This window comes from Grampus griseus (assembly GCF_964374135.1).
Source record: "Grampus griseus genome assembly, chromosome: 17".
NCBI classification, from domain to species: Eukaryota; Metazoa; Chordata; class Mammalia; order Artiodactyla; family Delphinidae; genus Grampus; species Grampus griseus.
The window spans coordinates 37,744,521-37,766,171 of NC_139011.1; the positions used below are offsets into that span (position 1 = coordinate 37,744,521).

Consider the following 21,651-nt stretch of genomic DNA (forward strand, 5'->3'; position numbering starts at 1 on the left):
TGCTATTATATGCAAGTCATTGGGGAGATTACTGAATGTAGTCTCTCCCTTAAGAAACATAAATGTTACTTATATAAAAATATAACATGGCAGTGGCTATAGTATTTTAAAATATATCAGTTTTTTAAAAAAATCAGTGGCCAATAGTCTGTTTCTGAAAGGTATTGATAGTATGTTAGTAAACAAAATAATATTTTATGAACCTGTTTTATCTGTGTAAATCACAAATTAATGGAATTTGTTCTAGCCTTTTGTCTTTGGTGCCCTCTTGTGGATTTTTTATAAACTGCTTGTAACAACACAACAGTTTTTAAAGGTGTTATTTTTATTTTAAAATATTTGATTTTATAATCTTTATATTTTGTTAATCCTTTGACATGCTTTTGGCTGTGAGAGAAAAAAGAGAAGTCATGGTTAAGGTTGCTTTTACTTTTTAAATTTACTCTATTGTATATCAGTATTGTGCACAGGGGATGTAAGATAATCTTTTGTTTGGAAGCTTTTAATATAATGCCAGGAACTTGTACAGTCTTGCATCATGGAGCCTCTGAAGTCCTGCCCACACCCTTCTCACCATTTAGGTTTGTTGTACTGATGAACAAGTCTTTAATGACTTTCGGAGATCGTGAAAGCTTTGATGTAACTTTAAAACATGCCCATGAGCGTGCAGAAAGTTAGGATGCATGAAGGCAGACGTTTCTGTTAGTTAAAGATAGGTATGTCAAAGACAGCAGCTGTATAATCTCTTCTGCTGCTTTTGCAGTGAAGTAGAAGGAACACCTACTTACATCGGTGGGAAGGAAGTTCATTCTTTGTACAGGTTTCCACATACTGTAAGTCTTAGTAATATTTAATTGGTGAATATCAATATATTACTCTTTTAAACCTGTCAGACATTGCCACAGTGCTTAAGGATGGCAGTTTGAAGGGGAATATTTCTGATGTTTTCTCAGTAGTTCTTAGCTCAGTTGGGTTGAATGTGGTACTGAATGCGACCGAGTTAACCAGTTGATTCTGCCGTGGGCTCTTTCACTTGTAACACAGAAATAGTAGACGCTGCAGATGTATTGAGAACGGAGGCAATGGATAAGTGCTATCCTTTACCAGATTTGGAAGTGGAGTTTAAAGATAATGAATGCTCTGTTGGGTCACATCAGTAGTTTCACCTTGCTATAGTAGAGAGTGCCTTTAGTTTAATGGTACACAGGGCTCATCCATGATGTGAGGCATACAAGCAAATGTACAATAGTTCCCTTTGATTTTTGCCTTTTCTAACTCAAGAATGATTAAAATTCATTTACTGACACAGGTTAGCATGTGAGCACAACCACCAAGACCTGATTTAGTTCTGCATGGGGAGAAAAGTAAAACCTGCCACAGGTTTCCCCAATTTTATGCTCATTTCCTTGAAGTTGCACTGCACATGCCATGTTGATTTCTTTTTTTAAAAAAATAATTTTTAAATATATATTTCATTTTATTTATTTATTTGGCTGCATTGAGTCTTAGTTGCGGCACATGGGGTCTGTTGTGGCATGCGGGATCCTTCCTTGCGGGGCGTGGGCTTCTCTCTAGTTGTGGCGCACAGAGCACACAGGCTCAGTTGTTGCAGCATGTGGGCTCTAGAGCGCACGGGCATGTGGGATCTCAGTTTCCGGATCAGGGATCAAACCCGCGTCCCCTGCGTTGGAAGGTGGATTCTTAACTGCTGGACTGTGTTGACTTCTTATTTGACTCTTTCCCCACAAATTAATTATTAGAATTCAGTGCCTTTATCATGTGCTAAAGTGGCAAATTCCATTAAGTCATTTTTTGGTTATCAATAACTGGCATTATCTATTTTATTTTCTGTCTTCATCTACTCAGATTAGAATCTTTTACAGCTTTCTCTTTAAGGTCAGTTTGGCCTCTTTAGGTCCAGAATATTGTAGTTATTTTTGATTCATTGTATTTGATGTCCAGAAAGTTTCTAGAATATGTTGTTTCTTCTTTCATGATTTCTTTTAGATTGGACTTGTCATTTAAACCAGTTTGTATAGGACCTTTTCAGTGCAGATTCTTTTTTTTTTTTTTTTTTTTTTTTTTGCGGTCCGCGGGCCTCTCACCGCTGCGGCCCCTCCCGTTGAGGAGCACGGGCTCCAGACGTCAGCGCAGATTCTAATCACCTCAAATCTAGATTTCAGTAATAACCTTCTGATTCCAGGCTCTCTTCAGTCTCCTTCTCCAATTCACCCCTTCGTTTGCAAGGTTCCCATCACTCTGCCAAGCAGCGCATGCTGGCTCCCAGTGTTTAAAGCACTCTGTAACCTGTAGGCCATTCCTTAATGCAGCCCAACTCACTTAACGCTTTGCCTTCCAGCCATAATATTTCTACCTTTGTGCTTGTTTTTCACAATCTAGGGTGCCACTGTCTACTCTTTCCTAATTTTGGTCCTAGAAATTTTTATCTTAGAAAGATCCAGCTGCCTAAGGGGAGTAATTTAATTCTAAGGAGCAAGTGAGTCTTAATTCTGTGTTTTTTTCCATCCATCTTGGCAACTTGTTTATTCATTGTTTGTCTTTTTGTAAGCTCAAGTTTAGTTGAATTTTATCTCTGAGAATGATGTGAGTTCTGGGTTGAAGGTTGAGTAGGAGTCCCTTTAGGGTGGATTTTAATTTGTTTTCATCAGGCACCCGGGGTGCTTCCATACTGAGACTGCATTCGACTAATTTCTCAGCATGGGGTTCCCCAGACCATGTGGGTAATGTTAGAAAACCCAAACCCATGTCTGTACATCCTAAAGGGAAAACCCCCCACCATATCCATCCTCATCTTTACCTATAGCCCAGGTGAGGCAGACAAGTTTATATGTCATCTCCCTTATCTGTGAGTACGTTTTTTCTTGTCTGTCCTTTCACTGAGGATGTAGACTTTCAAGATTCCCAATTTTATGTAAGAGTTTCAGTTCTACTTTGGAGAGAACCCAAAGACTCTTGCCTTCCTTTATCCATTAAAATGGATAACCCATCACCATCGCACCCCCATCATCACATGCCCCTATGGCAGCCCTAAGGTCAGATTTAGCTTATTCTCACTCTAGTTCCTAGTTGTTTGGGGCTCTTGGAGATTTCCTTTACTATCTTGAAAGCTCAGTTTTGTATTTGTAGTATGTTTTGTTACATTATTCTTTGCTGTCAGTGCCATCCCTGATTAGCGCCTCTAAAACGTTTTACAGATATCTAGACCACTATAATGCAACTTTTTGTATAATTGGTTCACTTATGTGTCTTAAACATTCATTTTTTTCCTGAAAAATAAATTTTTTCATGCTGTAGTAGAATGCATACCCAATAGGAGTGTCTAATTGAATCAGTGTCACTAAGACCACTCTTCTGTATTGATAATGTACTGTTATGTAATTGTATAGGTAATAAAGAAGTATTTAATATCATTTCAGGAAGAGAAAATAATTAGAATATGTCAAATTAAAAGGACACCTATTTATCTAAGCATAGTCTATCTCATTAATGTTAGAAATGACAAATGCTTTCTAAAATGTTTGTGTTAATATCCTTTAAATCAATCAGATAGTAGCTGAATATTTAGAAAATCCTTTAAGGTGGTAGATATTGCAAATGTAAAGATACCTAGTGCAAAGGCTCTGATTATTTCTCAGACTGTTATAGCATAAATCTGTCTTAGCAGTGGAGTAGGATTTCCTAATGATGTTTTCAAATATTTGTATTCCATGTGGATTTTATGATTCATAACCTGGATTATCGTCAGTACTCTGTTTTGCATTCCTGGCACATGATGACCACTGATTGAAAATGCTATTGTATTCCTTACTGGAATTGGCCGCTTTCTACAGTGGGGAAGCATCTGCTCTGCAGACCTTTTTCTATAAAGTATCAACATGTTTTTCTTCTGCTTTTCTCTTGTAAGGAGTAACAGAGTATATATAAATGAAGTATAACTTTGGAAAAACATTATAAATAACTGTTTTATTATGAAAATGTTAAAGTATCAAATGGAAATTTTAGCAGTCATCTAAAATATTAAGAATAATTTGAGTTAATGATTTAAAGAAGTAAAAAGTGGTACTGAAAAGTTTTCAAAACCATCACCAAATTTTTAGTGTTTGATTTGCTAATTTCATAAAAAAGAACTTCTCATTCCTTCCATACTTTAGTAATTACTGTTTGGATGCCACCCTCTCATTAGTGAATTGAGTGCTCATTATTTTTTTCATTACTGGTTTTTTTTTTTTACTGTCAATTTGTAAATTGGTTTAGCATCCTTTAGCAAAGTGACTATGTAAGTGAAAATAATATGCAGTGAAAACGATCCCTTCCAAACTTGATTTAGTGCTTTTATAATTTTATAGATTAAGCCAGTTATGTGCATCCGGAGGTGGAAGCTTCATTATTCCAGCATAGATTCAAGTCTAATCTAGAATACAAGAAAATTTTAAAGTATTATTTCACACCAACCAGATGTTGTGTTTCTTGTTAAATTTAACGGTCACAGCACTGAATCTTATAAGGATAAGAGATAAATGACTCACACATATAAAAACAGATTTAATGTTTGGAGAATTAACTGGTTTGCAACCACGATAAAATACGGTATTAACTTCGCAGTAGAGTTTTAAAAAGAACTGATAGAAAATCAACTTTTTTCCTCCCTCCTTAGTGGAGTCTACTAAAAAGAGTAAAACCTTTTTTATTAGCTTTTTTGACCAAGTGCAAATTAGTTTACTTATGTGTATGTCAGTTTCTTCATCTCTTAACTTAGCCAAATGAAGCATGCTCTAGCTAACCTGTAATATAAATTAAACTAGAGTTGAGAAATAATTTAAAATTTAGAAGACCTTATACAATTGGAAGTTAGATATTGGGCTTTAGAATCAAACAACCTGGTTAGAATCCTTGCCCTTTGACTTATCTGTTATATGACCTTGGACAAATTATTAAACCCATTTGAACTGCAGGTTCATCATTTACACAACGGGGACAATAATATCTCACAGAATTAATAAAAGGATTAAACAGGAGTGACCTACAAAAAGTCCTTAGTATAGTGCTTCTAAGTCATTGATGATAACTGTTTTATCATTATTCGATAAGTGATCAATTGAATAATTCTAATTAACGGTATTATTTTCCCTACCGATGTTTCTTTAATAGCCATTCTATGTTTTAAATAATTAGTCGGTTTAAATAAAGTTCTACAATAGAACCTTGCATAACATTCTATGCTCTAGCACTAACTCATAATGAGGGCTTTAACATTAATATAATAGATTATGTAATGAGAACAAGGCTTTGTATTGGATACCAGGTATATAACTGTTAACAAGATCTGGTTACTGCCCTTATAATAGCTTTTAGAGTCTATTTAATAGATTTGGACAAGTCGGGTACAGACAATTGTGTAATAAGTGTATGATAGGCATAAGCACAAGGTGCTATAGCAATACAAAAGTATGACACCTAATTCAGTCTCGGGGTGTCTAAGCTGAGAAGGGATGTCTAAGTGTAGTTCTGTTGTAAAAAGAAGTTGTAATATAAAGCACCCCCACTTGTGTGTATATATTAAATGTTACAGTCTTCCCATCCTTTAAGACCTAATTTAAGGGCAGTGTCCTCTGTGAGGCTTTCTTCATTTGACAGAGGTGGAGGCAGAGGCTGTGCTTTTGGTACTCCCATTGTACTTTGGCAACACTTTCCTTACAGCGTTTAACAAATTGCCTTGTAATTTATTGTTCACATGTCAGTTTCTCTTAGACTTCAGACTTGTTAAAAAAACAAAAATGGAGCAAAACCGTTTCTTATTCATCTTTGTATTTCCAATGCCTGGTTCACTCCTTGACATATTATAAGTTTACAATAAATGCTTGTTGAATGAATTAGGTACAAATATGAATTGCTTCATTTATTAAATAAATTTTTATCAAGTACCTAATATATGCCAGATGTTCTAAGCACTGAGGGTTCATCTGTGAAAAAGAAGGTTTCTTTGCCTTTATCAAACTCATACTGGTAGAAAAACCAGGTACAGGCTATGAAGAATATAGAAGGATAAAAGATTGATGGGGACTTCGATTTTGGAATGGTGGTCAGAAAAAGCATCACTAAGGAGGTTAACATCTAAGTGGAGACCTGAGTTAAGCAAAAAATAAAACTGTCTTAAAGAAGAGCATTCTAGGCTGAGAGAACAGCCAATTTAAAAGCCCAAGGAGGAACATGCTTAGAATGCACAAGAAATAGCAAAGGAGGCCAGCCTGGCTGGAACTTGGTGAGTGAGAAGGAATGTGATAGGAGATAGGATTGGCAGATATTACTGGGCCAGATCACATTTGGCCATGATAAAGATTTTGGGCTTTAATGTAAGTGTGATGGGAAGCCAAATGCAGGGTTTTGAGCAGGAGCGTAACATGATGTGATTTGTCTTTTGAAAGGATCCATCTGCCTGTTATGTGGGAGACTAACGGGGGCAAGAGGGGAAACAGTGCAAACTGCCAGGAGGCTGTTCTAATAGTCCAAGAAAAGACAGTGGCTGTGACTAGGATGGACCAAGTAATTTGTATGGGACTCTTTGGGCGTAGGAGCTGGTGACATAAGCTTTTAAAACTGTAAACCTGCACCTCTGACTTAAGCATTCAAGTAGATCAAAATTTAAATGTAAGTAAGGTATATGTACTTGCTGGGATAATGGGTTAAGAAATAAAGGAACTAGTTTCTTAGTCCCAGCTCCACTTTTAAGTAGGTGTGTGACCTTGGGGAAGTCTCTTACTTTCTGTGGGCCTCGGTTTTTTATGTATAAAATGAGGGGTTGAATTATTAAAGGTTCATGATTTTATAATTCTGTGATAAAGTAAGTATATAAATGAACGCTTACTGTGTGTGGACTACTGAATGAAACACTTTAGTAGATTCAGAAGTACTGTAAGGCACTCTTATCCATGGGTACTTACATTTATAAAAGATTTTATGAAACAGTTACAATATGAGATCATAATTTAAATGCAAAAGTGTGTAATGCAGGTTTTATAAATTCTAGAAGTTTGGAAAAGAGGATAATTAATAAAGACTGAATTTGCCATAAAGGTAATAGATACTTGATCTGGAACTAGATAGGATTTAATTGAATTAGAGAGGAAAGAGCATCCTGGGTAGAAAAGAAGATGTGATGTGAGCAAAGATGAAATCTTTAATGAGTATATGGGTTTATGGCAGCTGGAGACTCAGTTGAGGTCAGCCTGACTCTATTGAATGATATGTGAACAATGGGAAAATAGGACTGGCCATGTAAAATAAGATAACATAGAGGACATTAAAATCTAGGCAGCTTTGTTTAGCTTTCAGTGCAGGCAAGAACTGGGAGCCATTATAGATTCTTCAGTAGAAGAATATTGTAATACAAGTAGTACTCAAGAAAGATTGGTTTAGTATGTATACTTTGAAGAAGGGGTGAAACTACCTTATTCCTAGTAGCATGCAAGCGTTTTACATACCTTTTCTCATTTAATCATCATAACACCAATGAAAGAAACTAAAGCTCAGAGAGTTTAAATAGGTTCCCTAAAGGTCTTAAGGCTACTAAGTGAGTTGAGCCAGGATTTGAACTAACATCTGTCTGATTCTAGGAGGTCAGGGTGCTCTTCCTGCAGTAACTCAGGCATGAGGTAAGGAGGAATATACTCAGTAGCAGTGGGAATGGAAAAGAAGAGATGGAGCTGAGAGAGAATTTTTTGAAGAAGAACTTGTTGACTGATAGTATATAGGGTATGAAAGAAAATAACCCCCAAAAGACATTGCAGTTTTACTCTCAGTTAGCTAATGAAGATGACTGTGCTTTGTAGTGGTTATGGTCGGGGATGGAGGCAGACTGGAGGGGGCCAAGGAGATGGATGAAATGATCTCATTTGAGAATGTTGAGTTTTATTTTATTTTTTATTTATTTATTTTTTAGAATGTTGAGTTTTAAACATCATTAAGCATTTAAGTAGTAAGTAAAGTCAGAAAGATGTCAGGATTTGGGAGTTCTCAATATATTAGATAGTTGAATGCATAAGAGTGAAGAAGTCTTCTAAAAGAAGAGAAGCTCATGAAAGAAGAGCAGGAGACTTTGAGATATAATGCTGAATTTATCCTGTAGGTTGAGGATGAGGAGGGCTGTCAAACAGCTGAGAACAACATGGATATTCCTGTTTTCCAGTATTTGCATTTTGACCTCTGTCAGAACTTAGGTTTTGTTTGTTTGTTTGTTTCTACTTCAAGTGGAATAGATATAAATTAATTTCAGTACACGATCAAGTTTTTCTAAATAGCACATTGCTTGGTTTCTCAAACAGAATTTGTTAGTTTAGTTTTATGGCCCTATTCCAGTTTATCTTCTGGTGAACATTCTAAAGAGTATTTTTTGGTTCATACTTATATTACTGACTTGATTCTTCTGTGAATTTACATTTAAAAGCCAATGGCTAGGATATGACAACAAAAGCACAGGCAACAAAAGAGAAAAAATAGATAAATTGGAGTTCATCAAAATGAAAAGCTTTTGTGTATCAAAGAAACTATCAAGAGAGTGAAAAGACAACCTACAGAATGGAGAGAAATATTTGCAAATCATATATCTGATAAGAGATTAATATCCAGAACATAAAGTGAACTTCTTCAGCTCAACGACAACAAGAAACAATCTATAACAACAATGGGCAAAGGACTTGAATGGACATTTCTCCAAAGAAATACACAAGTGGCCAATACGCACATGAAAAGATGCGCAATATCACTAGTTATTAGGGAAATGCAAATCAAGCCACAATGAGATACCACACATCCATTAGGATGTCTGTTCTCAAAAAGAAAAAAAAAAAAGGGAAAATAACAAGTGTTGGTGAGGATGTGGATAAGTTGGAACCCTATACACTGTTGGAATGTAAAATGGTGTGGCCAATGTGGAAAACGTTTTGACAGTTCCCCCCAAAATTGAGAATTACCATTTGATATAAATTGCACTTCTAGGCATACACCCAAAAGAATTGAAAGCAGGGACTCAAATACAGACCTTCCTTAAATTATGATGGGGTTATGTCCCGATAAGCTCATCTTTAGTTGAAAATATCGTTAAGTTGAAAATGTATTTAATACACCTAACCTACCGAAAAACATAGCTTAGTCTAGCCTACCTTAAACGTGCTCAGAACACTTAAATTAACCTACAGTTTGACAAAATCATCGAACACAAAGCCTATTTTGTAACAGTGTGGAATCTCACGTAATTCCTTGAATACTATACTGAAAGTGAAACACAGAATGGTTGTGTGGGTACAGAGTTGTTGTAAATGTATGGGTTGTTTACATCCCTGATCCCGTGGCTGAGGGAGCTGCGGCTTGCTGCTGTTGCCCAGCATCGCGAGAGTACCGTACTGCATGTCGCTAGCCCAGGGAAAGTTCAAAATTCGAACTACCGTTTCTACTCAATGTGTATCTTGTTTGTATGGTTGTAACGTTGAAAAATCCTAAGTCGGACCGTCATAAGTCGGGGACCATCTGTCTGTAGATACTTATATACCAGTGTTCAGAACATTATTCATAATAACCAAAAGGTGTAAACACCTTAATGTCCATTAACAAATGAATGGGTAAACAAAAGGTGTGTGTGTGTGTGTGTGTGTGTGTGTGTGTGTGTGTGTACATGCAATGGAATATCATTCAGTCTTAAAAAGGAATGAGATTCTGACATCTGGTACAACACGGATGAACCTTGAAAACATGCTAAGTGAAATAAGCCAGACACAAAAGACGCAAAAGACATGCTTCTACTTTTATGAGGTACCTAGAATAGGTGAGTTCATAGTAACAGAAAGTAGAATAGAGGTTACCAGGGATTGGGTGAAGGAAGTAATAAGGAGTTAGTTTTTGATGGGTACAGAATTTCTGTTTGAGATAATGAAAAATTTCTCGAAAAGGATATTGATGATGATTGGACAACTTGGACAACACTGTGAATGTAGTTAATGCCACAGAACTGTGCACTGAAAAATGCTTAAAATGGTAAATTTTATGTTATGTATATTTATCATAATTTTTAAAAAGCTAATGGCTTTTGTACAAAGTTATAAACATTGTTAAAGCGGTTATAATAGTGCCAACATGTTCTGTCTTTAATGTGCTCTCTTTTGTTTATTTTGTTATATATCCTTTGTTAATAATCTTCCTGTCTTAATCCTTATTTTAAGAACAACTAGCAGCCTGCTATTTCATCAAACAATTTCTGTTGCTTGAGCTTCAATTACCTAAAGCTCTAGGTTATTTTGGATAACTTTTGGGTCTTATGATAACACTGTATTTATGTCCTTACATTAAAATTAGTAGTGATAGTAGTATTTTTCATTATTAAAATATAATATGTTCATAGTATCGTAAGATATCCATCTGTGTTAGAAAAGTCTTCCTTCACTGCAGTGTTTTGTTTGCAGGATGAAGATGAGCTGGACTCGCACACCATGGTGAAGACTAGCTCGGAAAGCGTGGGCACCATGCGGGCCACAAGCACGATGAGTGAAGGGGCCCAGACCATGATTGAACATAATAGCACAATGTTAGAATCTGACTTGGGGACCATGGTTATAAACAGTGAGGATGAGGAAGAAGAAGATGGAACTATGAAAAGTATGTGGCTTTTTTTTCCCATTGAATATTAATTTTCTGTTTTGAGAGTATACTTCTATAGAAAGCAGGATAGTTCTGTGTTGCTTGTTATAGCCAGTTGGGGAAAATTTTGTTTCTTGGCTTTGTTTAACAGTGAAAGGAATATGGCACAAGTGAATTATCAAAAATTCTTTTAATATAGCAGAAAGTAGCACATCTTTAACTTAGTGTTAAGGAACTCTTTTCGGTTGAAGGATGCTAACCCATAATTTAATTTGTAAAGTATTTTTTGAGATAAAAAGATAGCGTTCCTAACATTTACTTTTCCAATTAAAAACGTGAACCTAAAATTCTGTTCCAAATAATACAACATAATATTATTTCATGTTGTCTAAGTTATCAGTTAAGCTGCAGTGACAGAGGGAAGCAAGCCAAGGGAAGAAATAAGGGCTATAAGGTGGGAAAAGAAGAAACACTAGAAAGAAGAATCAAGAGACAGGGATACTCATGCAGAAAATTCAGTTCAGTGCATGTTTACTACTGCTTGTCGTGTGCTAGGCACAGTGCCAGGGGCGCTGCAGGGCTGAAATGACGATTAAGGCGTTCTCTCTGATCTCGTTGCTTACAGAGTGATGAAGACAGAGATACTTTCACAGGCTAGCATTTCTTTTTGTATAAATATGGCTCTTTAAGATTGCAGTTAACAATGAAGGACATTGTGATTTTTCAGTTATAGGCAAAAGCGGATTAATTACCTCCTGATACCTACTGGCCTTTTTCTTCCCCCTACCACTCTAGTCCTGTATGGTCAATGTCAAAGTCTAAGCACAAAGCTGTTTTTCACTACACAGAACTACTTCTCCACGGCACAGAAGCTGTAATACATGACTTCTTGCATTGTAGAGCCTAGAAAGTTATAAAGAGTCAAGCGATTTGCTGATAGGGTAAAATGGATATAGGTAGGAATTTCCTCTCTGACATTTTTGTTTTCTTTTTGCCTACCCCTTTCTTTTTGCTACTCTCCCTGTGAGTCTGCTTGATAAGTCTTACCTCATAGCTTCAAGTCATTTGGCTCACTGCCATTGCTTTCTTCACATTTCTTAGTATACATAGCCCATTATGGTTGTACACTTTGAAAGAGAGGGCCGAGAAGCACAAGATGAAAACAGATTGCCACATAGTTAATCCTGGGTGGGAAGGAGGAGAGGGGAGTGAATTTTTTTTATCTCCCACGCTGATAGGTTTCTTGAGCCTTTGCCCTGAAAAGCAGTCTAAGACTTGGATTCCTAGCTGGGCATATTACTAGAATAGGGCTTCTGCATCCGTAACATGCTCACCCAGCTACATTGAATGGTCTTGTGGCCTCCAAAGCTAGCTAGTGTTAGGGTGCAAGCCATATGCCTTGCAGATCAGAAAGACAGATAAGATCATTTACAACACATTTCCCATCAGCATGTAGCGTCACTTTTCCGCAGCTGATAAAATTCTTTTAGTCAAGTTTTATGATTCTTAACAGACCAGTTAGAAGATCACTGGGTGCTTTGTTCTATCTTTAGAGAGCTACTGCGTTTCCTATGAAACTACATAAACAACTTTTTCCATGTAGTCAATATAGTTGAACATCAGCATTTAAACAGTGGTTTAAAAATGAGTATTTATGGAATCGAATTCATGTTAGATTGTTATATTTCAAGGAAGAGATATGTGATAATGATTTATCAGACCTCATGCTTTAAAATTATAGCACAGATTTCCACATATTTCATGTAATGACTTGCAGCTTTGACAGCCACAGAAATCATTCAATTTATGTCATAATTTTATGTCCTAAGTATGATTTTTTTGGTCACAGAGATTTTATTAAAAGCTCATTTTTAAAATGAGCAGATAGTGGTTTATGTAGTTGTTTTATATGCTTTATTTATTTTATTTTTATTTTTCTAATTATTTTTTATTGGACTATAGTTGCTTTACAATGTTGTGTTAGCTTCTGCTGCACAGCAAAATGAATCAGCCATACATACAGATATATCCTCTCCATTTAGGACCCTACAGTGCATTAAGTAGAGTTCCCTGTAATTGTTTTTTTTGTTTGTTTTTCTTTTGCGGTACGCGGGCCTCTCACTGCTGTGGCCTCTTCCGTTGTGGAGCACAGGCTCCGGACGCGCAGGCTCAGCGGCCATGGCTCACGGGCCCAGCTGCTCCGCGGCATGTGGGATCTTCCCGGACCGGGGCACGAACCCGTGTCCCCTGCATCGGCAGGCGGACTCTCAACCACTGCGCCACCAGGGAAGCCCCCTGTGATTGTTTTATATGCTTTAGCAAGTTTTAAATCCCATGAGACAACTTCCCTTGTATTTTAAGTTTCCACCATTTAGACATCATTCTGTTATAATGTGGGACTTCCATGTTTCCAAAAATCGAACCAAATGATGTTAGTGTAACCCCCCAGGTTACGTCATACTGTAGTATAGCAATAGTATAGAGTGTAAAGAAGTTATTGAGGCAGAACTTACTTTCTGTGAAACCACATAATTACTTTTAGTTTTGTGTTTCCTCATGATGTAAATCTTCTTTAAAACGTCTTAGATGCGTCGGTATGAGCTCTTAGGTTATGTTACATTAGTGGAAGCCCCATTTGCTAATGTGTCTTTAGCATTTTTCTTCCCTAAAATGATTTTATATATATATTTTTTATTCCCTAAAAGATTATAGCATTATATTATTTTTAATTTTCTAAAATGTCTAGAATGTTATACTGTGTGCTGAATATACTGATTTCCATCACCTTTTCCTTTGGAGTTTCAAAAGAGTTGCCTGATTTAATATTCTTGTCAGTTTAAATTATGTTTCCATAATTTTTTATACCTTTATCTGTGAAGCTGGAAATTACAGACCTGTTTTCCTTACCTCTGAAAAGTGTGGTGATTTGACTCTAGGAAGCAAAGTTATTATTTTTTTTAAAAATTAATTTATTAATTAATTTACTTTTTGGCTGCATTGGGTCTTCGTTGCTGTGCACAGGCTTTCTCTAGTTGCGGCGAGCGGGAGCTGCTCTTTGTGGCTGTGTGCGGGCTTCTCTTTGTTGCAGGGCACAGGCTCTAGGCACGCAGGCTGCAGTAGTTGTGGCTCGTGGGCTCTAGAGCGCAGGCTCAGTAGTTGTGGTGCACGGGCTTAGTCGCTCTGTGGCATGTGGGATCTTCCCGGGCCAGGGCTCGAACCCGTGTCCCCTGCATTGGCAAGTGGATTCTTAACCACTGCACCACCAGGGAAGTGCCTAGGAAGCAAAATTATTAAAAGAGCTTTTGAAGGGAACTGGAGTAAAATGACAAGAAATATTTAAAATTTGATCTACTTTTTACAAAATGGGCATAGACCTGGAGAGCATGTCCAAAGAACTCTCCAAACTTATTTTCAGCGATGATGGCATTATTTTTACCATCTCTCTCCCACTCCCCCTCTTCCCATTCCCATTTCCCTGGGATCTCATTACCCATGTAACATCCAGGTTTCAGCTTGGTAACCCAGGTCTTTCACAATCTGGCATCAGCCAATATTTACACATGGAACTCTAGTTCCTTATATGTTATACTTTATCCAGACTAGTCTAGGCCAGTTGGAATTATGAGGTATAAGCAGGTTGGTTGTCATTAAGGAAATCAACATTTAGGATTTTTTATCCTGAAGGAATAGATTAGGACCAGGTCAGGAATCCATTGTCATTAAATTGATGAGTTAGTAGAGATTATTTCTTTGTGGGTAACTCTGGAAGAGCAATTGTTTCAGCAAAGAAAAAACTGGGGCCTTTTATCTTGTTCAGATCTGCTGTTTCTGTGGTGGAACTTTCTAGCCTTTCAGAGCTGGAGCTGGATTGGTACCTGTAGTTACCCTAAGGGGAAACTATCTCTGTTAGTATTTAAGGAAGAGCCACACTCTCCAGTCAGGTTAGCAGCTCTGTTTCATGGTTTCAGCTAATCTCCATGTGCCCGCTATGTCAGTTTGTCCTTCCAACAACTTGGGAAGCTGGAGCATCTGGAGAGCCCAGCCCTGCTTCCCTCGTGCAGTGAAGGAGACCTGATCTTCCTGGGATTGGGAGTGGAGATACTGAGCCATCCAGCAGCTCTGGTCTCTTCCTTCACAGGGCAGACTCTTGCTCGTACCTTTCTCTGCCTCCTCCAAGACCTTGCTCCATCTCTCTTTATCCAGTACGATAGGCAGAGAGGTTCTATAGAGAATAATGATCTCCAAAATGAAGAGAATACCACAAACATGAATACAAGACATTTGAATGGCAAGGTGAGGAAATGGTAAGGGAGCACTCAGCTGATTTGATATCTCCTGGCTAGGAGTATGATCAGTAATGTGTTGAGATAACTTGCAGGTGAGAGAACTGTATTCCACTGTTTGTGAAGTTTGATGTGTTTTTGAGAAAATGAGGAAAGTGCCATGTAAGCATGAAAGAGTTAATTTTTATTTATTTATTTATTATTTTTAGAAAAGAGAATAAAAGGTAAATTTCTCAGGTTATAGCTCATTAATTGTGTGTCTAGTATGGGCCAAACATTGTGCTTGGGACTTTGCATACATTATCTCACTAACTTCTCACAAGGACTCTGTAAAGTAACATTGTCACTATCATTTGCCACTAAGGAAACTGAGACTTGGGAATGTGAAGTGACTTGTCAAAGATTTCATAGCAAGTAAGTGGTGGACCCAATATACAGACCCAGGTTTGACCCCCAAATCACATCATTACTGTGGGCCGGTGAACTTGACATCCCCTTGGGCAGAAGTCTAGAACATTCGTGAGTCCTTCAGGGAAGGAGACCTGAATTATAAGTTAGCATAGGTTACTGGGAACAAACATATCAAAATAATGTGATTTCCTTTTTTGATAGCATTGCGAAACTGCTAGGTTTGGATATTGTGTTTTATGATTTGGGTAAAGTATTTGACAAGATCTTTGATGATATCCTTGTAGGCACTATGTAGTATGACCTAGCTGATGGTTCTGTTACGAGGGTTGAACAGTTACACACTTATAGGCTTATATCATTTGGGGTTTATTGGAGGACAGAAACTACTCTAGGCGTTTTAAACATAAAAAGATTTAAGTCAGAGGTGTGGCTATTAACAAAACCAGTGGAAAGTTTGGAGGAGAGGACTGTGTAGGCTAGGCCTCCTAGGAACGCCTCCCACACTACCACAAGAGTGAGCCTTATAGAGCGACTGCTACCACAGACAGGAAGGTAGTGAATCCAGAGGCTGCCGTCGGCACTACTGAGTTCAGTAATACAGATTGAGATCAATCCCTGTTGCTCTTCAGGGATTAGAAAGCCACCACTGAGACGGCAGCCACCTATTAGCACCTGTGAGTCTGGTGACTGGATGCTGGAAGGCTGCTGTAAAAAAAACCCTTGTCTGCATAGCTGTGCTACCCAGAGGAAATAGCTGAGGTAGCAGGCTCATGGTCTCCTCCTCACTTCTTGCCTTCCCAGTTGTGAGAAAGTACACTTACCTAGGACTCTAGGTGCAGGGTGTTCTAGGAAATGCAGCATTTAGCTTTCTAGCCTGTACAATCAGAAGGCTCACCAGAGGCAATGGCAGTGGTTGCTAAATTTCAGTCAGCTGTGGTGTTTAATAACAGATTGCTGTCAATGAAAAGATTTCTCCTTGTGTGGCATAGGGCCTAGGTCTCAGCCCTAGCTAGCTCAACATTGTTTTACAGAAATTTGGATGAAGCTGTAGAATGAAAGTCCATTAGAATTACAAATGACATGAAGTGGAGGAAAAGAAAAGTACATTCTAAGGCAGAATCAGGAGCTTAAGAGGTCTCCTCAGGTTGGAGCAGTAGGCTTGATTTAAGAGATAAACCCTGCTCTTGGCTCAAGCTAACTCACCTCACAAGTATACCTCATAGCAGTAGCCCCGTAGAGATGCTGGCTCTGCAGACCAGAGCAGGGCCTGTGCATCTCTATTTAACAAAAAAACTAAAATATCAAAACAATAAAACGCTACAAGTACTTCTGAGGTGCAGCTAGGACCGATAACCACTTTTTAGAACGAGGAAATAAGCAGCTTTACTGTACTGTCAGTACCTAGAACTCACCTGTTGTATTTCGGAAGGATGGAGACACAGTAGAGCACATTCAGCAGACAGTAAGCCAGATGGTAAAGTAGATGGAGACCATGTTATATTAAGAATGGGTAGAGGGAGGGGGGACCGTCAAGATGGCAGAGGAGTAAGATGTGGAGATTACCTTCCTCCCCACAAATACATGAGAAATACATCTACGTGTGGAACAACTCCTACAGAACACTCCTGGATACTGGCAGAAGACCTCAGACCTCCCAAAAGGTAAGAAACTCCCCCACGTACCTGGGTAGGGCAAAAGAAAAAACAGAGACAAAGGAATAGGGACGGGACCTGCACTTCTGGGAGGGATCTGTGAAGGAGGAAAAGTTTCCACATACTAGGAAGCCCCTTCACTGGTGGAGACGGGAGCTTGGGCGGGAGTGGGGGAAAGCTTCGGAGCCACGGAGGAGAGCACAGCAACAGGGGTGCAGAGGGCAAAGCGGAGAGATTCCCGCACAGAGGATCGGTGCTGACCTGCACTCACCAGCCTGAGAGGCTTGTCTGCTCACCCGCCGGGCCGGGCGGGGGCTGGGAGCTGAGGCTCGGGCTTTGGAGGTCAGATCCCGGGGAGAGGACTGGGGTTGGCTGCATGAACACAGCCTGAAGGGGGCTAGCGCACCACAGCTAGCCGGGAGGGAGTCTGGGAAAAGCTCTGGACCTGCCTAAGAGGCAAGAGACCGTTGTTTCAGGGTGCATGAGGAGAGGGTATTCCTTCCCTGTCTTCCCACAGAAGGCAGAGCGCCCCCTAAATGAGCTCCAGAGACGGGTGTGAGCCATGGCTATCAGCTCGGACAAAAGAGAGGGCATGAAACGCTAACACTGCTGCTGCCGCCACCAAGAATCCTGTGTAAAAGCACAGGTCGCTATCCACACGCCCCCGCCCCCGGGAGCCTGTGCAGCCTACCACTGCCAGGGTCCCATGATCCAGGGACAACTTCCCCGGGAGAACACATAGCGCGCCTCAGGCTGTTGCAATGTCACGCTGGCCTCTGCTGCAGCAGGCTCGCCCTGCATTCCAATTAAAACTACCGTACCCCCTCCCTCCCCACAGCCTAAGTGAGCCAGAGCCCCCTAATCAGCTGCTGCTTTAACCCCAGCCTGTCTGGGTGGGAACAGAAGCCTGAGGGCAACCTACATGCAGAGGCAGGGCCAAAACCAAAGCTGAACCCCAGGAGCTGTGCGAACAAAGAAGAGAAAGGGAAATCTCTCCATGCAGCCTCAGGAGCAGCGGATTAAATTGCCACAGTCAATTTGAGGTACCCTGCATCTGTGGAATACCTGAATAGACAACGAATCAATCCAGAAATGAGGCGGTGGACTTTGGGAGCAACTGTACACTTGGGGTTTGCTGCCTGCGACTGACTGGTTTCTGATTTTTATGTTTATCTTAGTATAGTTTTTAGCGCTTGTTATCATTGGTTGATGTGTTTATTGGTTTGGTTGCTTTCTTCTTTTTTTTTTCTTTGGTAATGTTATAATTTTTTTTATTTTAATATTTTTTTATTTTAATTATTCTATTTTATTTAATTTTTCTTTAAATTTTTTTTCTTTCTTTTTCTCTCTCTTCTCTCCTGAGCTGTGTGGCTGACAGGGTCTTGGTGCTCTGGCTGGGTGTCAGGCCTGAGCCTCTGAGGTGCGAGAGCTGAGTTCAGGACATTGGACCACCAGAGACCTCCCGGCTCCATGTAATATCATTCGGCACGAGCTCTCCCAGATATCCGTCTCAATGCTAAGACCCAGCTCCACCCAATGGCCAGCAAGCTCCAGTGCTGGATGCCCCATGCCAAACAGCTAGCAAGACTGGAACACAACCCCCACCCATTAGCAGAGAGGCAGCCTAAAATCACACTAAGTTCACAGACACCCCAAAACACACCACCAGACGCAGCCCTGCCCGCCAGAAAGACAGGATCCAGCCCCACCCACCAGAACACAGGGACCAGTCCCCTCCACCAGGAAGCCTTTACAACCCACTGAACCAACCTTACCCACTGGGGGCAGACACCAAAAACAAAGGGAACTACGAACCTGTAGCCTGTGAAAGAGAGACCCCAAACACAGTAAGTAAGCAAAATGGGAAGACAGAGAAATACACAACAGATGAAGGAGCAAGGTAAAAACCCACCAGACCAAACAAATGAAGAGGAAATACACAGTCTACCTGAAAAAGAATTCAGAGTAATGATAGTACAGTTGATCCAAAATCTTGGAAATAGAATGTAGAAAATACAAGACACGTTTAACAAGGACCTAGAAGAACCAAAGAGCAAACAAACAATGATGAACAACACAATAAATGAAATTAAAAATTCTCTACAAGGAATCAATAGCAGAGAAACAGAGGCAGAAGATCGGATACGTGACCTGAAAGATAAAATAGTGGAAATAACTACCACAGAGCAGAATAAAGAAAAAAGAATGAAAAGAATTGAGGACACTCTCAGAGACCTCTGGGACAACATTGAACACACCAACATTCGAATTATAAGGGTCCCAGAAGAAGAAGAGAAAAAGAAAGGATCTGAGGAAATATTTGAAGAGATTACAGTTGAAAACTTCCCTAACATGGGAAAGGAAATAGTGAATCAAGTCCAGGAAGCGCAGAGAGTCCCATACAAGATAAATCCAAGGAGAAACACGCCAAGGCACATACTAATCAAACTATAACAAATTAAATAAAAAGAAAAAACATTAAAAGCAGCAAGGGAAAAGCAACAAATAACATACAAGGGAATCCCCATAAGGTTAACAGCTGTTCTTTCAGCAGAAACTCTGCAAGCCAGAAGGGAGTGGCAGGACATATTTAAAGTGATGAAAGGGGAAAACCTACAACCAAGATTACCCAGTAAGGATCTCATTCAGACTCGATGGAGAAATTAAAACCTTTACAGACAAGCAAAAGCTAAGAGAATTCAGCACCACCAAACCAGCATTACAACAAGTGCTAAATTAACTGCTCTAGGCAGGAAACACAGGAGAAGGAAAAGACCTACAATAACAAACCCAAAACAATTAAGAAAACGGTATTAGGAACATACATATCGATAACTACCTTAAATGTAAATGGTTTAAATGCTCCAACTAAAAGACACGGACTGGATGAATGGATACAAAAAAAAGACCCATGTATATGCTGTCTACAACAGACCCACTTCAGACCTAGGGACACATACATACTGAAAGTGAGGGGCTGGAAAAAGATATTACATGCAAATGGAAATCAAAAGAAAGCTGGAGTAACAATTCTCATATCAAACAAAATCGACTTTAAAATAAAGACTATTACAAGACAAAGAAGGACACTACATAATGATCAAGGGCTCCATCCAAGAAGAAGATATAAAAGTTGCAAATATTTATGCACCCAACATAGGAGCACCTCAATACATAAGGCAAATGCTAACAGCTATAAAGGGGAAATTGACAGTAACACAATAATAGTAGGGGACTTTAGCACCCCATTTTCACCAATGGACAGATCATGCAAAATGAAAATAAGGAAAAGCAAGCTTTAAATGACACATTAAGCAAGATGGACTTAATTGATATTTATGGGACATTCCATCCAAAAACAACAGAATACTTTTTCCTCTCAAGTGCTCATGGAACATCCTCCAGAATAGATCATACTTTGGGTCACAAATCAAGCCTTGGTAAATTTAAGAAAATTGAAATTGTTTCAAGTATCTTTTCCAACCACAGCACTATGAGACTAGATATCAATTACAGGAAAAAATCTGTAAAATATACAAACACATGGAGGCTAAACAATACACTACTAAATAACCAAGAGATCACTGAAGAAATTAAAGAGAAAATCCAAAAATACCTAGAAACAAATGACAGTGAAAACACAAGAACCCAAAACCTATGGGATGCAGCAAAAGCAGTTCTAAGAGGGAAGTTTATAGCAATACAGTCCTACCTCAAGAAACACAAAACATCTCAAATAAACAACCTAACCTTACACCTAAAGCAATTATAGAAAGAAGAACAAAAAAAAAAAAAAAACCCCAAAGTTAGCAGAAGGAAAGAAATCATAAAGATCCGAGCAGAAATAAATGAAACAGAAACAAAGGAAACAATAGCAAAGATCAATAAAACTAAAAGCTGGTTCTTCAAGAAGATAAAATTGATAAACCATTAGCTAGACTCATCAAGAAAAAAGGGAGAAGACTCAAATCAATAGAATTAGAAATGAAGATGGAGAAGTAACAACTGACACTGCAGAAATACAAAGCATCATGAGATATTACTGCAAGCAACTATATGCCAATTAAATGGACAACCTGGAAGAAATGGACAAATTCTTAGAAAAGCACAGCCTTCTGAGACTGAACCAGGAAGAAATAGAAAATATGAACAGACCAATTACAAAAAAAATTGTGAAATTGAAACTGTGATTTAAAAGCTTCCAACGAATAAAAGCCCAGGACCAGATGGCTTGACGGGCGAATTCTAGCAAACATTTAAAGAAGAGCTAACACCTATCCTTCTCAAACTCTTCCAAAATATAGCAGAGGGAGGAACACTCCCAAACCCATTCTATGAGGCCACCATCACCCTGATACCAAAATCAGGCACAGATGTCACAGAAAAAGAAAACTACAGGCCAATATCACTGAAGAACATAGATGCAAAAATCCACAACAAAATACTAGCAAACAGAATCCAACAGCACATTAAAAGGATCATACACCACGATCAAGTGGGGTTTATCCCAGAAATGCAAGGATTCTTCAATATACGCAAATCAATCAACGTGATACACCATATTAACAAATTGAAGGAGAAAAACCATATGATCATCTCAATCGATGCAGAGAAAGCTTTTGACAAAATTCAACACCAATTTATGATAAAAACCCTCCAGA

General features: G+C 38.8%; 1 protein-coding gene across 1 annotated transcript in view; it reads left to right on the forward strand.

Moving 5' to 3' along the window:
- The window catches only part of STK3 (serine/threonine kinase 3), a 322,020-nt gene that overhangs the window by 218,973 nt on the left and 81,396 nt on the right, over window positions 1–21,651 (forward strand). Inside the window, exon 9 of the mRNA XM_082675272.1 lies at window positions 10,470–10,662. Within this exon, the coding sequence (XP_082531398.1) occupies window positions 10,470–10,662 (193 nt within the window). The remainder of the gene's footprint in view (window positions 1–10,469; window positions 10,663–21,651) is intronic.